The sequence below is a fragment of the Phytophthora ramorum genome (assembly GCF_020800215.1).
Source record: "Phytophthora ramorum isolate Pr-102 chromosome Unknown Phyram_PR-102_s0002, whole genome shotgun sequence".
Classification (NCBI taxonomy): domain Eukaryota; phylum Oomycota; class Peronosporomycetes; order Peronosporales; family Peronosporaceae; genus Phytophthora; species Phytophthora ramorum.
The window spans coordinates 2,377,257-2,400,981 of NW_027150648.1; the positions used below are offsets into that span (position 1 = coordinate 2,377,257).

General features: G+C 53.6%; 13 protein-coding genes across 15 annotated transcripts; 5 read left to right on the plus strand and 8 right to left on the minus strand.

The window, feature by feature from the left end:
- Positions 1–22: 22 nt before the first annotated feature.
- Positions 23–1,300, minus strand: KRP23_2168 (uncharacterized protein; the record flags this gene model as incomplete). The annotated part of the gene is made up of 1 exon (XM_067886866.1): positions 23–1,300. The coding sequence occupies one exon, from the start codon at positions 1,298–1,300 to the stop codon at positions 23–25; it is 1,278 nt and encodes a 425-aa protein (XP_067749507.1).
- A 1,673-nt stretch (positions 1,301–2,973) lies between these two features.
- On the minus strand, positions 2,974–4,302 carry KRP23_2169 (uncharacterized protein; the record flags this gene model as incomplete). The annotated part of the gene is made up of 1 exon (XM_067886867.1): positions 2,974–4,302. The coding sequence occupies one exon, from the start codon at positions 4,300–4,302 to the stop codon at positions 2,974–2,976; it is 1,329 nt and encodes a 442-aa protein (XP_067749508.1).
- Positions 4,303–4,464: 162 nt separating this feature from the next.
- On the plus strand, positions 4,465–5,342 carry KRP23_2170 (uncharacterized protein; the record flags this gene model as incomplete). The annotated part of the gene is made up of 2 exons (XM_067886869.1): positions 4,465–5,275; positions 5,335–5,342. The coding sequence occupies 2 exons, from the start codon at positions 4,465–4,467 to the stop codon at positions 5,340–5,342; spliced, it is 819 nt and encodes a 272-aa protein (XP_067749509.1).
- Positions 5,343–5,360: 18 nt separating this feature from the next.
- On the minus strand, positions 5,361–6,604 carry KRP23_2171 (uncharacterized protein; the record flags this gene model as incomplete). Its single annotated transcript, XM_067886870.1, has 2 exons — positions 5,361–6,036; positions 6,105–6,604. The coding sequence occupies 2 exons, from the start codon at positions 6,602–6,604 to the stop codon at positions 5,361–5,363; spliced, it is 1,176 nt and encodes a 391-aa protein (XP_067749510.1).
- An 804-nt stretch (positions 6,605–7,408) lies between these two features.
- KRP23_2172 (uncharacterized protein) lies at positions 7,409–8,431 on the plus strand (the record flags this gene model as incomplete). Its single annotated transcript, XM_067886871.1, has 2 exons — positions 7,409–7,448; positions 7,557–8,431. The coding sequence occupies 2 exons, from the start codon at positions 7,409–7,411 to the stop codon at positions 8,429–8,431; spliced, it is 915 nt and encodes a 304-aa protein (XP_067749511.1).
- Positions 8,432–8,799: 368 nt separating this feature from the next.
- KRP23_2173 (Peroxisomal trans-2-enoyl-CoA reductase) lies at positions 8,800–10,011 on the minus strand (the record flags this gene model as incomplete). The annotated part of the gene is made up of 6 exons (XM_067886872.1): positions 8,800–9,066; positions 9,130–9,337; positions 9,408–9,480; positions 9,555–9,736; positions 9,804–9,892; positions 9,952–10,011. The coding sequence occupies 6 exons, from the start codon at positions 10,009–10,011 to the stop codon at positions 8,800–8,802; spliced, it is 879 nt and encodes a 292-aa protein (XP_067749512.1).
- A 160-nt stretch (positions 10,012–10,171) lies between these two features.
- Positions 10,172–11,379, minus strand: KRP23_2174 (Peroxisomal trans-2-enoyl-CoA reductase; the record flags this gene model as incomplete). The annotated part of the gene is made up of 6 exons (XM_067886873.1): positions 10,172–10,432; positions 10,496–10,703; positions 10,766–10,838; positions 10,901–11,082; positions 11,150–11,238; positions 11,311–11,379. The coding sequence occupies 6 exons, from the start codon at positions 11,377–11,379 to the stop codon at positions 10,172–10,174; spliced, it is 882 nt and encodes a 293-aa protein (XP_067749513.1).
- Positions 11,380–11,716: 337 nt separating this feature from the next.
- Positions 11,717–12,949, minus strand: KRP23_2175 (Cyclopropane-fatty-acyl-phospholipid synthase; the record flags this gene model as incomplete). The annotated part of the gene is made up of 1 exon (XM_067886874.1): positions 11,717–12,949. One exon carries the CDS (start codon positions 12,947–12,949, stop codon positions 11,717–11,719), a length of 1,233 nt encoding a protein of 410 aa, XP_067749514.1.
- Positions 12,950–14,022: 1,073 nt separating this feature from the next.
- KRP23_2176 (uncharacterized protein) lies at positions 14,023–14,795 on the plus strand (the record flags this gene model as incomplete). The annotated part of the gene is made up of 4 exons (XM_067886875.1): positions 14,023–14,204; positions 14,279–14,324; positions 14,399–14,695; positions 14,775–14,795. The coding sequence occupies 4 exons, from the start codon at positions 14,023–14,025 to the stop codon at positions 14,793–14,795; spliced, it is 546 nt and encodes a 181-aa protein (XP_067749515.1).
- A 396-nt stretch (positions 14,796–15,191) lies between these two features.
- KRP23_2177 (Acyl-coenzyme A dehydrogenase) lies at positions 15,192–17,483 on the minus strand (the record flags this gene model as incomplete). 2 transcript variants are annotated; one of them, XM_067886877.1, is made up of 2 exons in its annotated part: positions 16,700–16,717; positions 16,785–17,483. In XM_067886877.1, the coding sequence occupies 2 exons, from the start codon at positions 17,481–17,483 to the stop codon at positions 16,700–16,702; spliced, it is 717 nt and encodes a 238-aa protein (XP_067749517.1). The 2 variants fall into 2 exon arrangements, with proteins under 2 accessions (XP_067749516.1, XP_067749517.1); XM_067886876.1 differs by having other exon boundaries at positions 15,192–17,483.
- Positions 17,484–17,672: 189 nt separating this feature from the next.
- On the plus strand, positions 17,673–19,144 carry KRP23_2178 (ATP-dependent (S)-NAD(P)H-hydrate dehydratase; the record flags this gene model as incomplete). The annotated part of the gene is made up of 8 exons (XM_067886878.1): positions 17,673–17,745; positions 17,810–18,258; positions 18,342–18,436; positions 18,505–18,566; positions 18,639–18,691; positions 18,764–18,816; positions 18,894–18,965; positions 19,039–19,144. The coding sequence occupies 8 exons, from the start codon at positions 17,673–17,675 to the stop codon at positions 19,142–19,144; spliced, it is 963 nt and encodes a 320-aa protein (XP_067749518.1).
- A 335-nt stretch (positions 19,145–19,479) lies between these two features.
- KRP23_2179 (uncharacterized protein) lies at positions 19,480–21,334 on the minus strand (the record flags this gene model as incomplete). 2 transcript variants are annotated; one of them, XM_067886880.1, is made up of 7 exons in its annotated part: positions 19,480–19,594; positions 19,694–20,005; positions 20,213–20,304; positions 20,380–20,484; positions 20,581–20,928; positions 20,998–21,090; positions 21,263–21,334. In XM_067886880.1, 7 exons carry the CDS (start codon positions 21,332–21,334, stop codon positions 19,480–19,482), a joined length of 1,137 nt encoding a protein of 378 aa, XP_067749520.1. The 2 variants fall into 2 exon arrangements, with proteins under 2 accessions (XP_067749520.1, XP_067749519.1); XM_067886879.1 differs by having other exon boundaries at positions 20,998–21,093.
- Positions 21,335–22,377: 1,043 nt separating this feature from the next.
- KRP23_2180 (uncharacterized protein) lies at positions 22,378–22,681 on the plus strand (the record flags this gene model as incomplete). Its single annotated transcript, XM_067886882.1, has 2 exons — positions 22,378–22,472; positions 22,537–22,681. The coding sequence occupies 2 exons, from the start codon at positions 22,378–22,380 to the stop codon at positions 22,679–22,681; spliced, it is 240 nt and encodes a 79-aa protein (XP_067749521.1).
- Positions 22,682–23,725: the final 1,044 nt, after the last annotated feature.

The window sequence follows — 23,725 nt, forward strand, 5'->3', positions numbered from 1 at the left end:
CTCGATTTCAGTCTAATCATGATCATAAGGGCTCGCGCGAATTGGACCATCCTTCAACTTGTGTTAACTTCAGGGCTTTCGCGAGCCTGGCATTTTCTTGCCGCTGTCGCTGTTCTTCTGCATACTTCAGAATTGCCAATTTGTACATCAGCATGTTGGCGTGCGCTCTTGAAAATGGGACCAAATGGGCCGTGATTCGCGTGACTAGCGAGGTGGGTGGCAGTTTCCCTTTATGGAGTCCCATGTACTGCACGACTACGTAGACATCTTGACGACGTTGGGCAACGCGCGACCAGAATTTTTCGCCAAGCGCACAGGCACGTACATTTTGCTGAAGTTGCATCAACGGATAGAAAGCCACCTGGAATTCGGTGGATCCTTTGGCCAAGTCCTCGATATCCACAAGCGTGTTGTCTTCAAAGTTGGTATCAATCTGAAGTTGACCGGAGGATACCTGGTTGTTAAGCTGCTTCCGGTCCCGCAACGCAAGCTTTTCTCGCGCCGTGTTGACGTTCTTAGCGAAGTAGAAGCTGCTGTCGTTCTTGAGACCTTCGCAGAATGCTCGGAGTTCACGACCATCCATGAGGCCAGACTTGTCAACGTCGAATTGCTTGAATGCGTAATGGATCAATTCACTCTTGGACCAAGTTGCAATGGTCGCCACACAAAGCACGAAGTCGTCGAAGCGCAACCTACGGATTTCACGGGCAAGACCGACCGCCTCGAATAGACCGTTGGTTAGTTGCCGCGGTTGCTCATGCAACATGGTGAAAAACTCGCTGATCATGATTTCTCCTGTGCCGAGCTGTTCTTCGTGCTTGAATGCACCTAGTAAGGTCTCAACATGACGCTGTCGAAGTCCCAACGATATACACAGATTTTCGGCTCGCTTTGCCACAAGCAGCATGCCGTAGTGTCCGTCTGCGAATTCCGCCGTGTCCGCTGGATTTGCATCACTTGTAGTGTCACTTGCGGCAATTGTGGAACTTCCGCCGACTGATCGCTGCTTCACTTTCACTTGGATTTTTTGCGGTAGTGCCTTGGGTTGTGTATCTGCTTGGAGCTCTACATCGTAGTTGGTATCACTGAGTTGGATAATTCCTTTGCCATTTTTTGAAGATGACGTTTTCCCCTTCTTCGTTGTGGCATGACCGGTTGTTGAGGGTGCGCTCTTTGCAGTGCCGTTCTGATGGGGTTTCTTTTTCGGACCTCCTGGAGCGCGCGAGTCTTTATTTTCTCCGAGTGCTTTTGCTTTGACCCTTCCACTCTCCGGAGCATTGGCACTGTTTGCGCCGGCCATAGATGTGAATGGAGTGTGTCTAAAATATGCATGGCGGACGGCTGAAGAATTTCATGAGTGGCAAAGCGCAGGGCCAAAATATCGTTTCCTATAGAAGAAACACAACACATAAGACCTTGAGGTGGAGTGTAAGCGCTGCAATAAATAAATAAATATAGGAAACGCCTCCGATTCCGTTAGACCTTCTCTCCACTGCAACTTTACGGGTCCTAGAGAGACTGAGCATCCCCCCAGGAACACCACGGTGTAGGCTTCACCACTTGAGAAACCAGCCCCGGATATCTACAGTTCCTACTGAGCATGTGCTCGTTCATCAGGTAGATATTACGAGCACCATTCGTATCTCGGTCGCACACGTAGCCGCAGTGCGGGCACCTGAAGACCTTCTGTCTCGTTAACCCGCGGTTGATTCTCCCGCAGAGCGAGCAGGTCTTGCTAGTGAACGGTCCCGTGCACACAATGAGTCGGCCGCCAGTCCTGGCCATCTTCTTCTCCAGCATCTTCTTGAACTTGTACGGCAACCAAGTCAGCATCATCCGAGCCGCCTTCCTGCTGATGGCGCGAGGACGGCCATCGGGGCGATTTCGGCGTCGTACCATCTCCTACACTCGGTATACTGGAAGCAGCACCTCGCGGTAGGTGAGGGATAACCACTTGGTGCCCTTCTGATGCAAGTCCTTCACTCTACGCTTGATCTTTTGGTGCGTAGTGTATATGGTCTTAGCTATCTGCTGCAGATTGCGCTTGTTTCTCTCGCGAGTCTTGTGGGACTGAAGGCAGTCGATGGAGGCGAAGCACCTTTCGACTTAGTTCTCCGCATCGTACACGACCACAGCGAATCCGTCCGGGTCATAGATGGAGATAAAGTCTCGCACTCCAGGATCGATGGCACACACACGCGAGAGCTATCCGGAAGCTCGAAATTTCGGTGTCTCGGCACGCACAGGTAGAACTTGCCGGCGTAAAAACTGCAGGCACACAGCTCCAGTCGGCTGGGAAAATTCTCTTTGGTGTTGATGCCCTCTTCGGTGTTATTGTGGAAGCCGGAGTATCGAGGGTAGAAGCGAGCTCGCTTCCCCACACTCCAAAGTTTGATGACGAAGATGGTACACGTATTGTGCCAATTCATGGCTTTTTCCACATGATTAACGATGATAAATCATTTGAGAACGCTCACACGCTAATGAAGAACTGCTCCGTCTAGTCGACATCACAAATTCGGTCACGTTGCTTCATGCACAGGTTTTGTACGGTTCGCAGTTGGCTGCTTTCGCAGAGGTTCATCTTTGGCACTTCTACTAGACTGTGAGCGCACGTCGACTAAAGCTTTCTACAGAGGGTGCTATGTCCGGTTGCAGCTCAACTTCACCACCAACGCTCCGACGATATTCCCAGGTATCGTTCGGAGCAACCCGAGTATCTGTTTTGCTCCGTCAAGTTGAGCACAGTGTTCGCAATCATCAAACTCTTGGCGAGAAATAATGGACGAAAGGTGGGCGAACATCAGTTAATTCATCCGCTCCTCACACGCTTTCGCCTTCTTCATGGAAGCTGATCTTCAACAGTGGTATATCTCCGAGGAATAGTGTGATTGCACGAACTCAAGAGAACGGTTGAAGATGTCTGGAGCATGAAGTTCGTTCCCGTAGATAAATCTATGACTTTGAGAAGTCTTACGGCGTTTGATCCTCTTCTTGGACCCCTGCTAACAGACCATTTGCTTCTGCCCGAGTGTGTGCTTGATCCTGTAATATACGTTGTTCCTCCGCGAACTTGAGGATTGCCAATTTGTGCACCGCCAACGTTGCATTAGCTCTTGAGAACGGCAAGAGATATGCTATAATGCGATTCAATATTGAAATGGATGGAAGCTTCCCTTTATGAAGCCGCATGTAGTGCACGATGCATTCGATGTCATGACGCCGTTGGGCAACCTCAGCCCAAAACCGTTCTCCAAGAGCACAAGCTCGTACATTTTGCTGCAATTGTAGCAACGGGTAAAAGGCCACCTGAAATTCGGACGAGCCTTTTGCCAAATCCTCCAGATCTACCAGTGTGTTGGCCTCAGCATCAGGGGCGACCTCAAGTGGGCCAGTGGTTTCTCTGTATCGGTAAGGGTTTCGATCTCGGGCTGCAAGCTTTTCACGAGCCGTGTTGACATTCTTGGAAAAGTAAAAGCTGCTGTCGTTCTTGAGACCCTCACAGAAAGCACGAAGTTCGCTACCATCCATGACTCCAGATTCATTGACATCAAATTGCTTGAACGCGTAGTGAAGTAGCTCACTCTTGGACCACGTCGCAATCGTTGCCACACAAATTACAAAATCATCGAAGCGCATCCTTCGTAGATCACGAGCAAGACCCGCCGCCTCAAATAAGCCCCTAGTAAGTTGCCGTGATTGTTCGCGAAGCATCGAGAAGAACTCGCCGGTCGTAATCTCTTCAGTCCCCAGTTGATCCTCATGCTTAAACGCGCGGAGCATCGACTCCAAGTGACGTTTCTGAAGTCCCAGCGACAGACACAGGTTCTCGGTTCGCTTCGTCTCTAAAAGGATACCATAATCGCCTCTTGCGAATCCCCCCGTATCATCCACCGCTGGATTTCCAGGTTCCACACCTGTAGATGTGTCACCGACAGCAACTTGAGAACTGCCAGTGTCTAGCAGGGTGCTGAAGGACCGTTGTCTAACCTGCACTTTTTGTTGAGGGGTCTTGGATTGCGCATCGGTGTGAAGCTCTACTTCGCGTTCGGAGTCACCGACTTTGTGGTTCTTTTGGTTCTTTTTCTTTCGCTTCTTGTGCGGTTTTGCATCTCCACCTTTTGAAGTTGTGCTCTTCTCGGCGCTATTCTGGTGGGGTTTCTTCTTCGGAGCCTTTGAGGCGCGTGAGGAGGTCACTGCGCTGTCTTTCGGTGCCTGTGAGTCTGTAGCTTGTGAGATCGTAGGTCTGGACCTTTCAGGCTTAACTTCTTTACGGGGATCGACACGTTTAGCGTTAGTCATGGAGGTCAATGGAGTAATAGGTCGGGTACAGTGCGGCCAAAATACACATCACCGATGTATTTATCGAAGATGCTCGCGGTTGACAGCAATCCCTATATTTGTGCAGGGGTGAACCTGCAACACGCACCTTCAGACGCGACTCCATTGTCAGTATTGGGTACCATGAGTAGACGCATCTCGTGGGTCAAAATCAAGCGTCGATCGCTCAATCCGACGAAGGTAGTGGTAAGTGCTAACAGAGCACCACGTGCAGCAGAATCTCGACGATTGACTCATGTGTCCGAGATCTACGGCCGGCTGCTTGAGTACAAGGAGACGGATGACATTTGCAAGCGCTTAGGTATGAGTCGGGAAGATGTGCGTCAACTACGCCGACAGTTTGACGATGAAGACGGCTCTCACAGCGACACCGTGACAGTACGAGGCTTTTTCCACTTGATTAATGACGACAAAGCTTTCGAGCGATCTCATATCCTGACTAAGGAACTACTTCGCCTAGGCAATGTCACGACTGCAACAGCGCGAGTGACGTTCGACCAGTATTTGCTCGTCGTGTGCACATTTGCTGCGTTTTCTGAAACTCAGCTTTGGCGGTTCATTTATGATGCCTTTTTCGCTGGAGGTGTTGACACGGTGAACGCTCGCCGGCTCGGTGAGATTCTTCAGGCAGCTGGCGGCTCCTACGCGCACAATATTGGGGTGGCTGCTCGCCACTTCCAAGCCAACGCAATATCGCCACTTACGGGCTTGCCTTCGACTCTCACGTTCGAGGATTTCCAGGAGCTTGTGCGTCGAAACCCCGTGGTCTTTTTCCCACTCGTACAAATTCAGCGCAACGTACGGGAGCGGACTCTGGGCGAGAAGTACTGGGAGCGAAAGGTACAAGAGCAACAACTTGTGCCGCCGCTCCTCGCGTACCTAAATCTGCACCACGGGGAGCTACCTCGAATGAGTTTGAAGGACTGGATACGAAGTATGTTGCTCGGCGGTAACACCGTGATGTCACGGGCTCGGACGTTGGCACGGCGGCAGTACAATGAAAAAGCTCGGATAAAAATTTAATCCGCGTCGACCTCCTCAGCACTTAGACGATGACGCTGAGCAAGTTCAAGCGCGTAAAGCTCACCAGCACGCTTCCGGATACTGGAAATCTCACCGGAGAAAACGTTCGCAATAGATTCACGCACGGAGAGTGGTGGTATGCCTCCTCTGTGTTGACGCATGTAACTCACAAGCTGTTGAACCTTGAGTTTGTTGGCTGTGATTCGAGACCAACGCGACTCGCCTAGGGTGGACGCACGCACATTTTTCTGCATGTTCATGATCGGGTAGAAGGCCACCGGGAAGTTTTTTGCAAACTTCATGAACTCGCCAAGATCCATGAGTCCGTCGTCTGGTGCAAACGCAGCACGACCTTCCTTGTTTCCTAGCATCTTCACAGCCATAGTGACATTGGCGGAGAATTGGAACTGCTTGCTCTGGAGTTCCAGACTCATTTTGGTGAATTCACGCTCGTCAAGCGCACCCGATTGATCGTCGTCATACAGATCGAATACAAATTGATAGAGCTCAGGCTTTGTGAACACAGCGAAGGTCACAACACAGAGCAAGTACTGGTCGAAGGACAAGAACTTTTGATCCTCGAGTACATCCCCAAGACGAAGAATACCAACCGTCAATGGCCGTCGTTCCTCACGAATCATAAAGAATAATTCAGTTTGGGTGATCTCTCCGCTGTTGTTGTCAAAAACATGATCAGCTACAGCTTTCGCAAGAACTGTACAAGCCGCCCGAAAACGTACGAATGATACATGTCGTTGTCGTCGTATTTGCGCTTCATCTTTCGAATGTCGCTCATTGTAAGCCCCAAACCCGAGCACAATTCCTCGCACCGACGTGTCTGCACTAGAACATTGTATAGACCGTTGGCATCCTCTTCTGGGTCTTTTGCTTTGCCTTTTGTTCCACCTTGATCAGCCCCGAGTTTCTTTCCAGCACTGCTACTGCGCTTCGGAGGTGCAGTTGTCTGCCCTTTATCATCAGCACTACTGCCTCGTTTCGGAGCTGCTATCTTCTTGGTGGTGGCATCAGAAGACTTTTTTCTCTTGTTATCCTCAGCATTAGTCGCTGGTTCTTTTGCTGCAGCATTTACTTCAGAGTCATAACCAGGTGCCACCTTGCTGCCACGGGGCTGCGGTGGCGTTGCATCCTTCGTGCCCTTGGCCACGGGTTTTTCGCGATTAAGCGCATTGCTGAATTCGTTAGAGGCGTCCGACGGCTTCTGCTTCCCTCGAGGCCCCATGTTGGGGTTTCGGACTAGCGGCTATTCTTCTGAACTACTCGCCAGTTCAGTTTACTGGTAGTAGTAGTAGTAACACAGCTCAGACCGTCCCTGCTACTGTAGTAGAAGCACTATAGTACTACCGAGCCACTGGCGACGACCAATTAAACAACCGTTATGTGCTCCACCTTTTCGAAGATCGCTATGTGTATGTTGGACAAAGCCTGCATTTCGGGAGCGTATCTTCTCCACGGGGGCCTTCGTCACGAGCCCCCACAGCACCAGCCCAGACAACGCCCGAGTGAGATACATCCAAGCAGAGATACGCTCTGTTCTCTGATGAACGCTGAACAGCAACTCGCATCAGTTATTGTCTACTCGTACCACTCGTTCAGCACTTTGTCGGCTTGGTCATGAATCCAAAAAGCTCTAACCAAGATAAAGTCCTCAATATTGCAGTGAACAACAGCTTCGTGCGACGAAGGTTGGGTAGCTTAGACCCTGCGCGTTGAACATGCCGTGATAACTCTAGCTTATTGCTCATAGCGTTTGTCTAAAAAATGCAGTTAGTGTTTGTTTCTCTAAATGCAGGCAGTAAATTTGGCAGTAACTCGATAGTACTACGGCATATGATTAGTTACTACAGTAACAGTAGATTCAGAATCGGCCAAACTACTGGATAAGGTAGTAGTGGTAATAGTACTATATTACAAGTTGTTACTAGTTTCGAGAGTTACTACCAATCCCTGCGGATCACAATATTATTCACCATCGCCTTCCGAATATTTGCATTACATTTTCCAGATCCGCCCAACCCGTGTCAAGATGCGACGACGACCCGGCCACCCCAACGCCAACGAGGCAGGTACGTCGCGTTCTCCATGCTCTCCCCTTCTTCGTCTGCGTCTCCTCTCTACGGCAGTGGCTTTTCACCCTCTAAATCCTCCTCTAACGCTGTTGAAATGACCTCCAGACTCAGACGCCATGCAGCGTGCTCGTCACGCCAACGAGGAGGGAGATCCGGGCGTTGCACTGGTTAAAGCTGTGGCTGGACGAGCGCTCAAGTCCCCTCAGGTGCGCGTGGGGCTGGTTCTGTGGGCCGTGGGTCTCTTCTTCATGCTGCTGGCCCCTGGTCTGAGCGTTGTGACGCCCGAGATGAAGGCCACGTACGAGGGGATGGTCGTGGAGGCCGCCAACATGCCAGAGTACCATGAAGCTTATGCCAAGTACACGGAGGCCCAGGCCTATGCAGATGAAGCCAAAGTATGGTTCTGGCGCTTCCGGGAGCCGTACAAGACACTGGTGGATCAGCGACAGCCAGTCGCCGACAAGTGGGCGGCGGAGGTTGCGAGAACGGAGCGAGAACGCGAAGACCAGATGAAGAAGGCGCGGTCTTTTGTGGGACTCTGGTCGGACTTTGGACTCGCGGACGTTCGTGCTCGGTTCTGGAGCGCCTTTGAGAAGGGCAAGATGTTCGCGCAGCAGCAAACGTTCTACCACATGATCATGCGGGTGCTCTCAGCGCGGGATGAAGATATGCTGAGCATGGTCCTCAACTGGGTGTTCGTGGCCGTGATGAATTTCACGACGGGCCTGCTGGGAGCGCTGTTTTACTTCTTCTTTTCGCTCGTGAATATGGTGTACTCGTACCAGCCTGACCCGCTGAGTGCGACGGCGTTCGTGGTGCTGGGCTTCATCGGCGCTGCTAGCGTCGTGGCCTCGTATTTATTCGCGATCTACGGCATGGTGGCTAGCGGTGTCTACGTGGTGGGCAAGGTCGTCGTGCGCGACGCACTTGAACAAGAACGCCGCCAGCAGCAATTGCGTGGCGAACGACAAGAATGGTAGACAGGAACGGAGAAATACTCTTACCATGCGAGCTGACGAGGTAAACAAAATAGTTTTCCCAGCAACCAATTGTCAGACCTTGTACGAAAATCGTCAATGCGTCCGAGGAGGAGATACGGGTGGCGATACTCGAGGGTTTCGCTTGCTTCGCTGCAGCATGGCCAGCCATATACGCGATCAAATTACTACTGTGATGATATTCGTCGGCTTTGGACACGATGTACGAGGCGCTCACAATTGTGAGCGACTGAGAACAAATCTGTGAGGAGAATGGCAAGTATTATTTCGGATAACAGCAAGCGTTCCTGGTTTCTGCTTCACTTTGATCTGCATACGGTTTCACGAAAGCGCCAGAGTATTACGCAGCTTTACAGCTTTGAGCCAACCGTGCCGTACGGAGGGTTGTTCTCGTGGGAAGGCACGTCGAGAAGAGGACCAAGCAGGTGCCAACCACCGTCAACATGCATGGTGTCTCCCGTCACGTACGCCCCAGCAGGCGACAGGTAGTACAGCACACCTGCCGAGACTTCTTCAACGCTTCCGACGCGCTTCGCCGCTGTGGCACTACGCGCAGCCACGTGGAACTGCTCAGCTCCACCCTCGTAGTTGTCCACGCCACTCGAAAGGATGATACCCTACGGGAGCCAGTCAATCTTCAGCTTAGAACAATCTAGCAAAAATACGTGCCAATGACGTACCGGAGCGACGCAGTTCAGCGTAATGCCCGACGCAGCCCACTCCACGGAAAGCGACTTGCCGAGGTTCTCGATAGCAGCACGAGCAGCACCGCTGTGCGCCATCAGCGGGTAGCCCTTGTCGATGACAAGGATGATGTTGACAATTCTGCCGCCATGCTCCTTCATGTAAGCATGGTACGCCTTCTTGGTGACCATGAACGTGCCATTCCTGTTCGAGATGAGCCAAGTGTCAAAATACAAACCATTCTTCGTCGCTCCGAATGGATGGCACAACGTACAGGTTCGTGCGCATAATGGCCTCCCACCCCTTGAGGTTCACCTTTTCAATGGGAGCCCGGAATTGACCACCCGCTACAAGTTCATCAAATCCAAGCACCACCAATCAGCTGAGCTACCAGTAAACCCCACCATTTAACCAACCGCACCATTGTTGATGAGGAAGTCGACGCGCTTGTACTTAACCAGCGTCTCGTCCACGAGGTTGTTCACCTGCTCCTCCTTGCGGATATCACACACGATCGGGTGAATGACGTCCTTCAGGTCGCGACCCGCAGCGTCCAATTGACTGCGAATCGTGTCCGCCGCCGCGCGAAGACGCTCCTCATTTCTATTATGTAGACAACGCCATTAAGCTCCAATCCACAGTTTGAAGCACGCGACCAATTGTCGCTTACCTGGCAGCGATCACCACGGAGCAGCCGAGCGACGCCAATTCGTGGGCGATGCACCGACCGATTCCAGTTCCGCCTCCGGTCACGATGGCCTATAGATGAGAAGATCTTAGACCCATTGGTGCACTAAAATAGGGTAGAGGAGACGCACCACTTTGCCATGGAAGAGGTCGGGGCGGTAGATGCTCGAGGCGTTTGGGGCACGGATCATGGTGGCCGGATTCAATTTGTGTCAAATACGGACGTTGATGAAGCTGTTGATGCATCAAAGTGCTTCAACTTTCAATTCAAAAATGAATTGAGAGGGTTGAAGTTGCATGCATCGATGGCATTGACTTTGCAATCTTAAACCGGGAGCTTCCGTCGCTGCTCTACAATTTGCAGGTGCCGTACGGGCGGTTGTTCTCATGGGGTGACACATCGAGAAGTGGTCCCAGGAGGTGCCAGCCTCCGTCCACATGCATGGTGTCCCCAGTCACGTAGGCACCGGCAGGGGACAAGTAGTACAGCACGCTGGCGGATACTTCCTCAACGCTTCCCATGCGCTTCGCTGCTGTCGCCTTTTCGGCCGCATACTCGAACATCTCAGCACCGTTGGGGTAATTCTCCACGCCGCTGGATAGGATGATACCCTGCAGGAATACCACAAGTTTTGATTAGATACGACATAACAAACGAACCAACTGCTTTCGCACCGGGGCAACACAGTTGAGAGTGATGCCGGACGCAGCCCATTCAACCGACAGCGACTTTGACAGACTTTCGATGCCAGCACGGGCAGCAGCACTGTGCGCCAAACCCGGGTTTCCCTTGTCCAAGAGGATGATAATGTTGACGATGCTGCCCCCGTGCTCCTTCATGTAGGCGTGGTAAACCTTCTTCGTCATTGAAAATGTTCCGTTACTACAGAACTCGGTGAGCCACACGTCGACGGGATATACTTGACAGCAGAAGGCCAGACTTACAGGTTGGTGTTCATGACAGCCTGCCATCCCTTCAGCGACACGTCTTCCAGGAGTGAACGGAATTGTCCGCCAGCTTCACATTTGGAGCAAACTGGTTAATCCAGAATGATTGGTGTTGGCTGTCGAGGATCTTACCGTTGTTCACGAGGAAGTCCACGCTCTTAAACTTTGCCAGGGTCTCATCCACCAGGTTTGACACCTGCTCCTCGCTGCGGATATTGCACGCAATAGGATGCACCGATCCTACAGACGCAGGGTTGGCAGCCTTGATGTCTGCTTGGATCTTGTCTGCAGCAGCTTCTAGCCGCTCGAAGTCCCTGGTCCGCCCAACAGCAGAGCACTCATAAGTGTATCGGCGCGGTCACCGAAAAGCAAAACTCGTACCGGGACGCAATCACGACGGTGCAGCCCAGGAACGCCAGCTCGTACGCGATACTCTTCCCGATGCCTGTGCCGCCACCCGTGACGATGGCCTTGGAACGAGCGCTAAAAATTAGCTACCTCCCGCACAGTATACACGGATAGCGTCCACGGCGTGTACGCACCACTTTGCCATTGAACAGACCCGGTCGATAAATGCTCAGCGCTGACGGGTTACGCGTTGGCTTCTCCATTCAGCTCTTTTAGCCGCTGTGCGCTGAGGAGGGGGCGGGGGCGGGGATATTGATGAATGGATGGCCGCTCTCCAACGATTATGACCCACGTTTGAGCTCCATCTAGATAGCATATGCTTGGAAGTATCAATCGTCAAACCTGCTTGGATTATCTTCAGAGCTCGACCACCTACAGCCAACCTCTAGTCTACGTTGTATCCTATGTGCAGGCAAGGCCACGCATTCCATTCTACGCTTCATGTTCCTGCATCCGCGGCACCAGAACCAGAACCTCCAGACTGAGCTTTTGATGAGCTGCTGCTGCTGGCGCTTGCCCGAGATGAACGATTCCTTTCGTTTATCTCACGGCGTCGTAGCGGTCGGGGCGCTTCTTCGAGAAGACGATCTGCACGAGCTGGATGGTACGCGCGCGGAAGCCGGCGGCGCAGTACTGCAGGTAGAAGTCCCACATGCGACAGAATACCTCCGGGCGGTCGATGTTGCCGTTCTTGAGGTGGTCCTGGAAACGCTCGTACCAGCACATTAGCGTCTTGTCGTAGTCCGGACCGAGGTTGTGGACGTCCTCCACAATGAGCTTGCGCTCCGAGGGGATCACCATCTGCGCTACGGACGGCAAGAAGCCGTTGGGGAAGATGTATTTGAGAATCCAGAGCTGAATGGGCACCTCAATGGAGCGGTTGGCGGCGATACCGTGCACCAGGGCAAGGCCGCCATCCTTCAGGCAGCGCTTGATCACATCGTAGTATTCGTCCAGGTTCTTGAAGCCCACAGCTTCAATCATGGCAATGGACACCACACGGTCAAACTGGCCGTGCATCGTGCGGTAGTCGCAGTACTCGAAGCTCGTGAGGTCGCTCACACCTTCGCGCTTGGCCCACTCGCGGGCTCCCTTGAGCTGTTCGTTGGAGATGGTGATGCCGGTGACGTGCACGCCGTACTCCTTGGCAAGGAAGCAGCCGAGGCCGCCCCAGCCGCACCCGATCTCGAGCACGCGCATGCCCGGCTCGAGTTTGAGCTTCTTGGCGATCAGGTGCAGCTTGTTGCGCTGCGCAGCATCGAGGTCGTGCTTGTCCTCGACGCCCTTCCAGTAGGCGCACGAGTACTGCATGTAGGGGTCGAGCCACAGCTTGAAGAAGTCATTGCCCAGGTCGTAGTGGTGGGCACCGACGATACCGGCGCGCGAGGGCGACTGGTAGTTGAAGATCTTGCCGCCCAGCGCGATGAACTTGGCGTTCCAGGCCTTGAGGATCTTGCGGCGCTTGTCGGCGGGCAGCGACAGCAGGCGCGTGAGTAGCTCGTCCAGCGGGATGAGGGCGTCCCACTTCTTGGCCATGTAGGACTCGCCGATGGCCAGCATGCCGCGGTGCACCCAGTCAAGGAAGATGTCCTCGTCGTACACGCGGATGTCGCGGTCCAGCACGATGTTGGCGTCGGCCAGCATGCCCTTGAAGAAGGTGGCGGCGCGCGCGCGCAGCACGGGGCGCATGGCCACACGCAGCAGGTAGGAGCCGGCGGTCACGCCCGCGACCGCGGTGGCGGCGATCAGAGCCGTTTTCTGCTTGTCCGACATGGCGAGATTAACCGGGAAGAGCTCTGCTTCGTCGAGGGGATCTTGGGGAGTGAGCGCGCATTGCCACGTCGCCAGGGCAGCGTGTGGACCTGCTCGGCTCGGCTTTGGAGCGCTGGTGCAGAAATCGTGGGGCTGTGGATTGTGGAGCAGAGACATGGCTACCTGTCTGCTGGGTATAAAGGTCCTTCTTTGTATGCTTTCAACTTGGAATCGGCAGTTGGGATGCCACACGCAGCTTGTGAAAATTAACTGTAGCAGGTTTCGTTGCAGCCCACCCGGCGAGAGGCGAGGTGGACAAGACCACGAAGTGGATCCATGACGCCGGCCCATGGGCGGCGGCGACGGCGTGGCCTCCTCTGCCCTGTGCAGTGGTCATTGGAACCATGACCTGGTTGCAATTGCCACTGCCTCGCGATTCCCAACGTGGATTGCTGCAGGTTCCTTTAGGCGAAGGCGAGCAGCAGCGCGGTTTGGGCTTAACGTGCAATGCAAGTGCAAGCTTGACTTACCGCCAGTGCTGATCCCCATCTGTGCCGTTGTTGCCGTTGCTTGCTCGGGGCCCCGCGCTTGTAAGAGCAATGAGGTGGCATCGAGCCACTGGCACAGCGACGACAATGGATACATTGACGTCGACGAAGAAGAGCGTGCCGCCGGTCTGGTGGCTTTGAAGGCGGACATCGCCGCGACTTCAACATAGCAGCAGGCCCCACACGATCGGAGGCTGCGATCGCATCGAAACCTCGACTGTCACTGCGGTGGACAAAAGCGTCCGGCTGAAGTTTGCAACAGTTCAGGTAGTCGATCCACTTCGGTGCTTGAACGAGCAAATAATGTGAGAGGATCGCATTAACAACGCATCGGGGTCACCGATGCGTCCGTGCACTGGCGATGCAGTTCGCCTTGAAGCGGGCAGCGTCGAGGGTTTAACATTCAACCGGTAGAACCGGTCTGTATGCACTATCCGACATCATACCAGACCCTTCTAAACGAATACTGTATCAGCTGTCGGTAACCGATTCCGCCGTGTGCGGGCCGCACAAAACCCGGCGAGAGCTCGAGGGAGATACAGGAGCATGGGCGCCAAGCAGTCGCGCGTGGTGACGGGCGAGGCGGCGGCCGAGCTGCGACCGGAGGGCGAGCACGAGGGAGAGACGGTGGCCTCCATCCGCCTAACGCCGGCGCTCGTTAACCAGATCAACGGCACGCACGACGCCTCCACCAAGGCCAAGCAGCAGACGGCGGGCATCAGCGCGCAGTACGGACGTCACAGCTCGTAGCATACTACTTTACGAGTACTCATTGTTGTGCATGCTACTCCTATTCCTGCAGGCAGCAGGCGGTCATAAAGGAGCAGATGCAGATGGCCTACGCCAAGGTGCGGCAAGATATCCTCTTGGGGAGTGGACCATTCATTAATTTAGCTAACGTCGGATATATTGGCTGGTACAGGGTGCTGACGACTACCGGAAGAAAATGGAGCTCAAGCAGAACCAGCAGAAGCTGGCAGCCCCTAGTCTGGCGCAGCAGGCGCAGCTCGCCAAGGAGCAGGAGGAGCGCGAGAACAAGCGCGTTGAGCAGCTCGTGGCGGAGATCAACAAGAAGAAGTACCGCGCGCCGCTCCGCGACGTGCAGTGCTCGCCCGAGCGTGAGGCGTGTTTGCAGTGCTATAGAGACAAGAAGAGCGACGTCTTGAAATGCAAGGAAGTGGCCGACGCCTTTGTGCGGTGCGCCCGGCAAAACACCGAGGTTGGTTGCGCTGCAGGAGAAGATGCTTCTGATGCAGCGGAATGTGGTTGCTGACGTGTTTTGTTGTGGTGACTCCCAGAAATTCGTTGGAGAGAACTGAAATGTCTTCAGAAGCTCTAGCAGATTCGACAATTCTTGACGGCGACGACAGGCGCATTTTGCTAGAATCCGTTTATGCTGGTGTCTTGATGAGCCTCATTAAGGTGCAAGTGCTGGCATGAGAGCGAATGGCTCACCCAGAAGACAAACAAACAGAAAAACGATACCACGCGTAATAAAAGCTTAGTGAGGGTGCAGCGCTCGGTGTGCGCCAAAATACAGATCTTCTCTCGCCCTCTTGCACTTGTACAATGCTGGGAAGTGGTTGAAGTGAATTCTGTACTGGTATTGTAAATGCTTGGTTTCTCGTTTCTTCCCTTATGAGCCTACCATGAGGGTTCATTCCTTATCTCAAGTGCTCGTGAAGTTCGCTAATTCGTTTCAGACGGCGGTGTGCTTACTTCTTGTCGAAGACGTTGCCGACCATGCCGGGACGCACGTAGTCCTTAGGCTTGCCGATCTCCGGACCAAGAGCGTCGAAGCTGTCCACTTGGATAATGACTTCGCGCGCAGCCTCGACCTCGTCGATGAACTTCTGCTCGTCAATGGTGGCAGTGCGTTTCTGCTTGCGTAGTGCAGCGAGCGTCTTGTCCGCCTTGACAGCCTTGGGCAGAGTCGCGTTCAGCAACGCCACGCGGTCTTCCGGGTCCTTCGACACGAACACGTTGTCGGCAAGAAGGTTACGCACACCCGAGTCCGTGGAGACAAGCTCCGAAACCTGACGCATCTGCTTATCAGTTGGGGAGTCGTACGGCAGACCGAACGGGAATGACAGTCCACGCATGATCGGACCAACGCCAGGAACAGGGAAGTTCTTGCTGATACCCACGATGCCCTGCTGAGCTTCAAAGCAAAGCTGTGTCATGGTGTAGTCAAAGATCACATCGATGCCCTCAACTTGGCGGTTGTTCTTGTAGAACCACATCGTCGAGTAGCCCAGGTAGAGGCTCGAGAACACATCCGCAAACCGACCAGAGATCATTTCGGCGAACTTGAGCTTGCCACCAAGCACCAAAGACAAGTCTGCACACATGGCGAAATTCTTGGCGAGCTTGTCCATCTGAGACTCGTAGTGCTGGAGCAGATCGCTCTGCCGCTTGAAGCGCGAGCGCGTGACAGCCGTCGTTAGCGAGCCGGCCGTGTTCGACACACCATGCTGAATCAGCTTGACCAACTCCTTCTTGAAACCTTCAATGTCATCGCCGTGCTGGATGGTCTTGATGAGCTCATACAGATGAGGGTGAGCACGCGTAAGGCCCTGGCCAAAGATGATTAGCGACCGGGTCAGAATGTTAGCACCTTCCACCGTGATCACAACGGGCAGCGACGTGTAGATGTTGGCAAGGAAGTTGTTGGGACCCTTGCAGATACCGGCACCACCAAGAACGTCCATGGCGCGGATGACAGTGTCGCGACCACGGTCCGTGATCTGCTGCTTGCACACACCACTGATGACAGCGGGCTGCTCATGCTGGTTGATCATGGAGTTCACCATGTGCTGGCCGCTTGTCATGATGAAGGCATTGCTGCCCATGATGGCGAGCTGCTCCTGGATACCCTCCAGACTCGCAATCGGCACCTTGAACTGCTTGCGGATGCGTGCGTAGGCACCAACAGCGTTCACCGACAGCTTAGCTCCAGCAACCGCTGACGCCGGAAGACTGATAGAGCGGCCTTCCGCCAGGCAGTCCATGAGCATGTTCCAGCCGTAGCCAACACGCTCCTGGCCGCCAATGATCTTAGACATCGGGATGAACACATCCTGACCCGTCACAGGACCGTTCATGAATGGAATGGTGATGGTGTCGTGGCGCTTGCCCATTTGCAGGCCAGCGTGGTCGCGCTCAAGCAGTGCCACCGTAATACCCGCATATCCTTTTCCCTTCAGCAGACCTTGCGGGTCTTTCACATCCACAGCCAAGCCTACACACGTGGCAACGGGTGCCAGCGTAATGTAGCGCTTGTTGAATGTAGCACGGATGCCCAGCACACCGTCCTGCTCGCACACGATGCCCGTGTCACGCATGGCCGCAGCGTCGGATCCCGACGAGGGCCCCGTGAGACCAAAGCACGGCAGGTGCTTACCATTAGCCAGGCCAGGGAGGAAGTAGTCCTTCTGCTCCTCCGTTCCGTAACGGAGCAGCAACTCTGCAGGACCCAGCGAGTTGGGCACACACACCGTGACGGCCGCGGCGGCACTGCGCGTAGCGATCTTGGTGATCACGACCGAGTGGCCATGCGCACTGAACTGCTTGCCGCCGTACTCCTTGGGGATGATCATGCCCAAGAAGCCCTTGTCCTTGATGAACTGCCACACCTTGAGAGGAAGGTCCTGGTCGCGCGAGACGCCATAGTCATCGATCATCTCGCACAGCTGCTGCACCTCCTTGTCCATGAACTCCTGCTCTTCGGCGTTGAGCTGCGCCGAGTACTTGTCGAGCGTGGCGAGTTTCGGGGAGCCCGAGAAGATGTCGCGGTCGAAGCCCACAGTGCCGCTGTCCAGCGCCGCCTTCTCAGTGTCTGACATGCGCGGCATCACGCGCTTGGCCAGCTTGTACAGTTGGTCGGCCACGAACGTGCGCGTCTGCGTCTGGTGCAGCACCTGCACGGCCGGCAGCGCCGAGCGTGCGGCTACGAGCCGCAGGCCGCCGAGTCGCGTGGAGCGCTTGAGCAGCGCCGGGGACAGCATTGTCTTAGGGTCGTCGGGGGGTTTCTTGTGGCTGCGTCGATTCGGAAGTGACCGACGTGGAGGCACATTGAAGTTTCACGTCAGACGCGGATGGATTCTGGCGTGAACAGGGCGACGATGATTGGACAAAACACATTTCCAATTATTTATAACAGCCAATCGAAGAGTGGATACCTCAATCAGTTGAAGATGTCAGGGCCACGGTCACTTGTGTCTCGCTTGATCCCTCCGCTCGCGGCGCATTGGCACAAGGGCCAGCAGGGTATGTTGCTTGTTCTACTATAGCTAATATCGTTTATGATGGTGCTAATGCTGCTGTATTGCAGGCCGCGTGGGTATTGTTGGGGGCTCGTTCGAGTACACGGGGGCTCCGTTCTATGCAGGCGTCTCGAGTCTCAAGACGGGGGCGGATCTGTGCCATCTCTTCTGCGTGGAAGAGGCGGCCGTCCCCATCAAGAGCTACAGTCCGGAGCTCATTGTGCATCCGCTGCTGCGCTCGGACGCGTCCCTGGCGAGGTTTGAGGAGCCTCAACGCGCCGAAATCGTGACAGAGGCTGTGGAGAGGATCGCGCAGGTTTTGCCGAGACTGGACGCGCTAGTAGTGGGTCCTGGGCTTGGAAGAGACACCAGTGTGCAGGAAATCACTCGTCGGGTGATCGCTAGGGCCAAGGAGGCCAACTTGCCGCTGGTATTGGACGGCGACGCGCTATACCTTGTCAGCTTGAAACCCGAGACGGTGAAGGGCTACAAGAATGCGATCCTGACACCGAATGCAGTGAGTATTGGTAGTATTTTTGTTACGAGTTTGGTCGGGATGTATTGCAGCTGCTGACAGGATGAATGTTTCATGGTTTTTAGATGGAGTATGCGAGGCTGTGTGCCACGACGCAACTGTTGCCAAGCATTGACATCGCAGAGGCTGCGAAGATCCCGCCGGCTCAGCTCAGCGAAGCGTAAGGAGCTGGAACCATTGCTTCCTATTGGAGCTGCACCGCAATCTGACTATTTAGGGTGTGCACAGTCTGGGGTTCCCGGTTATTATCCAGAAGGGCAGTGCGGATACGTTTTCGGATGGAGCGATTAGTACGGATCCCTATTTTCAGTGTAAGCAAATTATTTGTTGCACTAATGTATACTGTTGCTAAAACTGCGCAGCACTAACGAATAATGAGTTTGGGTGCCCGCGGCGGTGCGGAGGACAAGGAGATGTACGTGGTTTTTGGATCGCAGCTTTTAGTGTCTTGGAACCATCGTATCACTCACTGCTGCTGTGTGCGTAGGTGCTTTCTGGCGCTATTGGTACATTTGCAGCGTGGACAAAGCACGTCGATTTGTAAGTTTGTACTCCTGTTTGCCGCTGCTAGATCTCGACGCTAATGTGTGCCTTACCCCGATTGTCCTCGCGCTCAGTTCCGATGTCGACTTCAAGGGTAATCCATTGTTGCTTGCTGCCTATGGAGGCTCTCTTGTAACGCGAGCCAGGTTAGTTGTCATGCCATTCTCGTGTCCGCTCGAACCATGCCTGACTGCTGCCTTGCACTTGTGCGATGTTCAGTTCGTCTCTTGCTTTTGACGAGCATCAGCGCTCTATGACAGCCCCCGACGTCCTGCACAGTGTCGGCAAAGGCTTTGTCATGGCGTTCCCCAACTCGTCGATGTAGGTTGGTTGTGGAACACACGTTGGCTTAAGACTGGAGACAACTCTTGACTCAGGTCTTAGTTTTAGCGAGCTGTTAGTGCGCACCAGAGTCAATGATTTTACGGCTTCATGTGGCATTACACATTTTACAATAGCCATGAAGCTCGCGAACGTAGGCTGAAACTAAGACGACCTCGTTCTACCACCACTCCTCTCAGGCCACGATGGTAGACTTCCGTCAAGCGGCCAAAGAGCCTCCACACTTATGGCCGCGTCTCGCTCTTTGTTTTTGCAACCTTCAACCTTGCTATCCACCATCAAGCAATCTTCACCTTGATCCTCCTCCTTCATACTAACCTAACATACGGCGTTAATGGTCTTGTAGAGATCGCCAGCGAGTTTTTTCGTTGAGTCCTTCTGCGAGAGGGTTAAAATGTCCCGTAGAGTTTCGGGCAACCGAGGCAGCTCCAAACTGTAAGCGTAAGCAGGTGGAGCAACAAACAGTCAATGGTTAGTAAGCATTGTTGCACATTCACACCATTTTAATGATAAACCCTCTCATTGTACGTACTCGTTCAATGTGGCGATGTCATCCGCAAAGTTCAGAATGGTGTAGATGGCAAAACGCACGATGTCCTCGTTGTCATCCTTGAGCATTGACTGCAATCCTGAGACGAACTGCTCCTTGAGCAGATCAGCAAGAGCACGTCGATTCGAGTCGTACTGGCAAAGTTCTTTGAGCCGTTTGGCCACCTCGTAGCGCGTGAACGGCGGGGCCTCCGAGTTGATCTCGAGCAGCAGCATCGACAATTCTTGCGAGTCCACCGAGAGGGACCCCGGAAACAGTTCACCTGGGGCGGACCAATCTGCCAGGAAATCGAAGCTGCTCGACACACATACAAAAACAACATGAAGGCGCGTGGCGGCCAGACGGGATCCACCGGCACAGCGCACGTTGCAACACACCCAATTGCGTTTAGAATCAACTCTTCACCTTGTGCATGGAACTAGCTCGCTGGATTCCAGCAATACAGCAATGCGCCAAGCACCAATAAGACAAGAAAAAGTCGCGTGGACGAGAGAGACTAACCTGAGCTCGGGGAGTCCGATCATGTCCTTGTCGATTGCTCTGCACTCTTTGCGGATTGAGTCCGTCAAACCGAGGAATTTGAGCTCGTCGCCCTGCAAAGGACCGCCATGAACGTCGCATCAAACTCCTCTCACCAAGATATGATACTCGACTCAAGTAATACGCACCGAGCGCAAATTGAAGTCCACTCGGATGGTCGACTTCATGGCCATGCGGTGCAGATGCACGTTGAAGAACACCTCCTCCGCCGCGATCAGCCCATATGCGTCCATCTGTAATGTAAGCCAGCATCAAAGCCCCGCACAACGTCAAACTCCTAATGAGAGAGATAAGTTGCGGACAGTTGGCTTAGTCGGCCCACTACATACCGTCCAGTCGGGACTGCACGAGAACTCGACGTCCTGTGCTCGCATAGCCTTGTGAAGGGTCCGAAAAATCACCCCAGCAGGCTCACAGGACTCAAACATGGGATTCACTTGGCGATAGCCTACTTCTTGAGCATCTGGAACCTCTCCAGTAGGCACGAAAACCTGAGACTTGGAAGAGTTTTCCGCCTTCGCGCCGTTTCCAGGTCCAGCATACAAAAACTCTTTCGACTTATCCTGCATGGGGTCGAGGCCCAGCACCGTGGAGCCATCATCCAGGTCTTGCAGTGTGGCTGGAGTCGTAGTAAACACCACTTTTCCAGGCGGTGGAGGTGCAAAAACGTCCTCCGTCTGCAGACAACGAGCCATGGACCCATTAGTCTGAATTTGACCAATTTCGTAGCCAAATGAGCCACGAACCTGCGAGTCGAAACGCGAGGTCATGAACTGCGTCTCCACGTTGGCGCGGCGGTAGGTCACCTCCCGATCCGGGATCTCGAGCCCACTCATGCCCTGCTGATAAGTTCACGTCCATTTTCACTTGATTTTAGTATACCGCAACCGTTATGAACGTGTTATTTGACCTGAAAACGTGGCGTCCGTGATGCCAGGAGGCGGCGAAAAGAAGTGGGAGAACCCACTCCTGATCGAGCGGACACGCAGACGAACGGCGTGGGAGACTCACCTCGTCCAGCACGAAGCCCTCGCGGTGCTGCACCTCATCGATCCAGTCGTCTTCCTGCTCGCTCCTTGACATGCTCTCAACTCGTTTTTATCGTCGGTTTTTGAAATTCCGGCTTTCACCTTTTTTGTGAGTGATGGTCTGGACTACCGGTAGTCCGGTGGCAGCTCGTTGACGAACAAGAGCATTGCACGCAGTGATCTGGGTAGATCAGCGAAGCGACAGAATATGCTACGGCACGCTGCAAACTCGAGCTACAAACGCGAGGAGCAGCAAACTGCGTCCACAACCACGTCGGAGTCACTCATGCTTGTCTCTGAATAGCAACTGGTTCATGTTCATTCTGAACGAGATCTGCAAGGGAGCGCCCAGTCCAGACATCGACAGGAAACTATTAGTGCAGCGGGGGACTACATCCTTGCCACGATCCACGGACGCGAGTGTCAGCGCATGAAGACGATAGCTTCGCTGATTGAGAAGGCCAAGACGGAGCGCGAGAGCCTCGCGTACGTTGGTTTCTCTCTTTCGCTGGCCCCTATCGTGGTTAATTCACGGAATCTTGTGGTATTTTGTAGTGTCTGTCATTGCTCAAAGGTTGTCCGCGCGCTGGAGAAAGTTGTACGTTCAGACTGAAGTGATGCTAGTCGAGCTTACGACGATGAACCGCTGGGAGTGACAATGACGGTCGTTTTGTGTGTTCGTTTTCGCGGAGCTCGAGTTTCCGCACTTGATGATGGGAGAGGTAGCCTAACACCTGAGGTGATATTCATGGTTGAAAGACTTTCATTCCGACCAGCACTGCAAGAAAGCTACGTGTTTGAGGAGGGTTTCGTGGGCTGAAAACCCCGGGAATGGCTGTGCATCATGGGGATCGTGGTGATAGCAAATTATTATTGACAACGTATGCATGCTGATTAGGTCTGTGTTTGACGTGAGAGAGCTCCCATAGGCGATATAATGAATCGAAGAAGAATGACGACAAGGAAGCGGAGGTGGTCACAACCAACACAGTCCCAGTAGTGTCCAACTCTAAAGTCGTGCGACCTGCAGTCGAACGTTCGGTCTGACAAACTAAATGACGGTGTGCTGCTTGTGCTGGCGTTGGAGATGAGATCGAAATGAAGCACGCTATAAATATCAAGAGGATGAACATCTGCGCAGCTACTCTTGACGAAGGGGAAACTGAAAAAGTGCACACACAAAAACTGATCGGGTATCTGAGATAGTATTTTTATATCAATGTTCACTGCTATTCCACTGATAAGCTTCAACTCCAGGAAATGCGAAGGTTTGCTCTACTGTGCGATCCAAGCGTTCAGAAGCTCTGCCGTGGTCACCGTTTTCGTTTTCGTGGAGGGCGACAATTTTCAGCAAGGAACACGATGTCTCGTACTAATCCCGGCTTCGAGGGGCATCACTTAGCCGTGACGATGTTACCCCCAGTTGAAAACGCTAGTTCCGACGGAACTGAAGTTGCCACGCACCCGAGCTACTTTCGTGCAAGTAAAGCAATGTTTGGATAGCTGTCTTTGTTGACCCTTTTCATCCTCCTTTCTTTTAGGGCGAGTAATTTTGGACGTTTGAAGCAAGTATGCAATCAGCTAGTTTTTGATTCGGAACCGTTGGAGGCCATGATTATAATCCTGGAATATCCCATGATTTGAGAACAGGATTTGTCCATGATTGGAATTTATTTTATCTTACCGGCTCCGCGATTCACATATTTCCGATTCGGATATTTTCGAGCGAGAGAGAGCGCTCATTTTGGCTTTCCCCGAAGATGCAAGGCGCTGAGGATGCAGCAGCAGTCAAGGGCTCAGGAAGCGGTAGTGCTGGAGGAAGATCGGCGGCGCGTCCCTGGCCACGGCGGGGTCCTGGCTTATCGTGGACTCACCCCCGTGAGGACACTGAAGCGTCTTCGGATGAGGACGCGATGAATGAGACGGCTGATGTAGCAGAAACTCGCAGAGGCGGAGGCCAGGGCGATCGCGAGCGTTCAGACACGGCTGGTGACGCATCGAGTGAGCAAGAAGAAAGCCAGTCCGACAGTAACGCTCTCCATGGTCACAGCAGAGTGGAAGTCGCAGTCGAACCGCCAACTGTCTGGCACACGAGCTGGGAATCCTGGCTCTCCTACTTTGCGACATATTGCGAGAACACCATGCAAGTTCTGCCCGTGCGAGAGACGATGTCTCGTGGCGAGCGAAACAAGCGGCTGTCGAAGACCAAGAAAGGTGGAGATGAATCGCAGTTGGTGCCTGAGGGTTTCGACCCGTACCATCGTGTGTACATCTGTACACACGGCTGGAAGAAGCGCAAGTCTCGCGATACCGGCAGCCGCCCAAGACAGCACATCCGGCTGACGGACTGTCCATTTCGATTTGTGGTTCAGTGGAACGTGGCCCGGGGGGAGCTGCAAGTTAAGAACGGTTTCTTCGTCCACAACCACAAGCTGTCGCCGTCCAG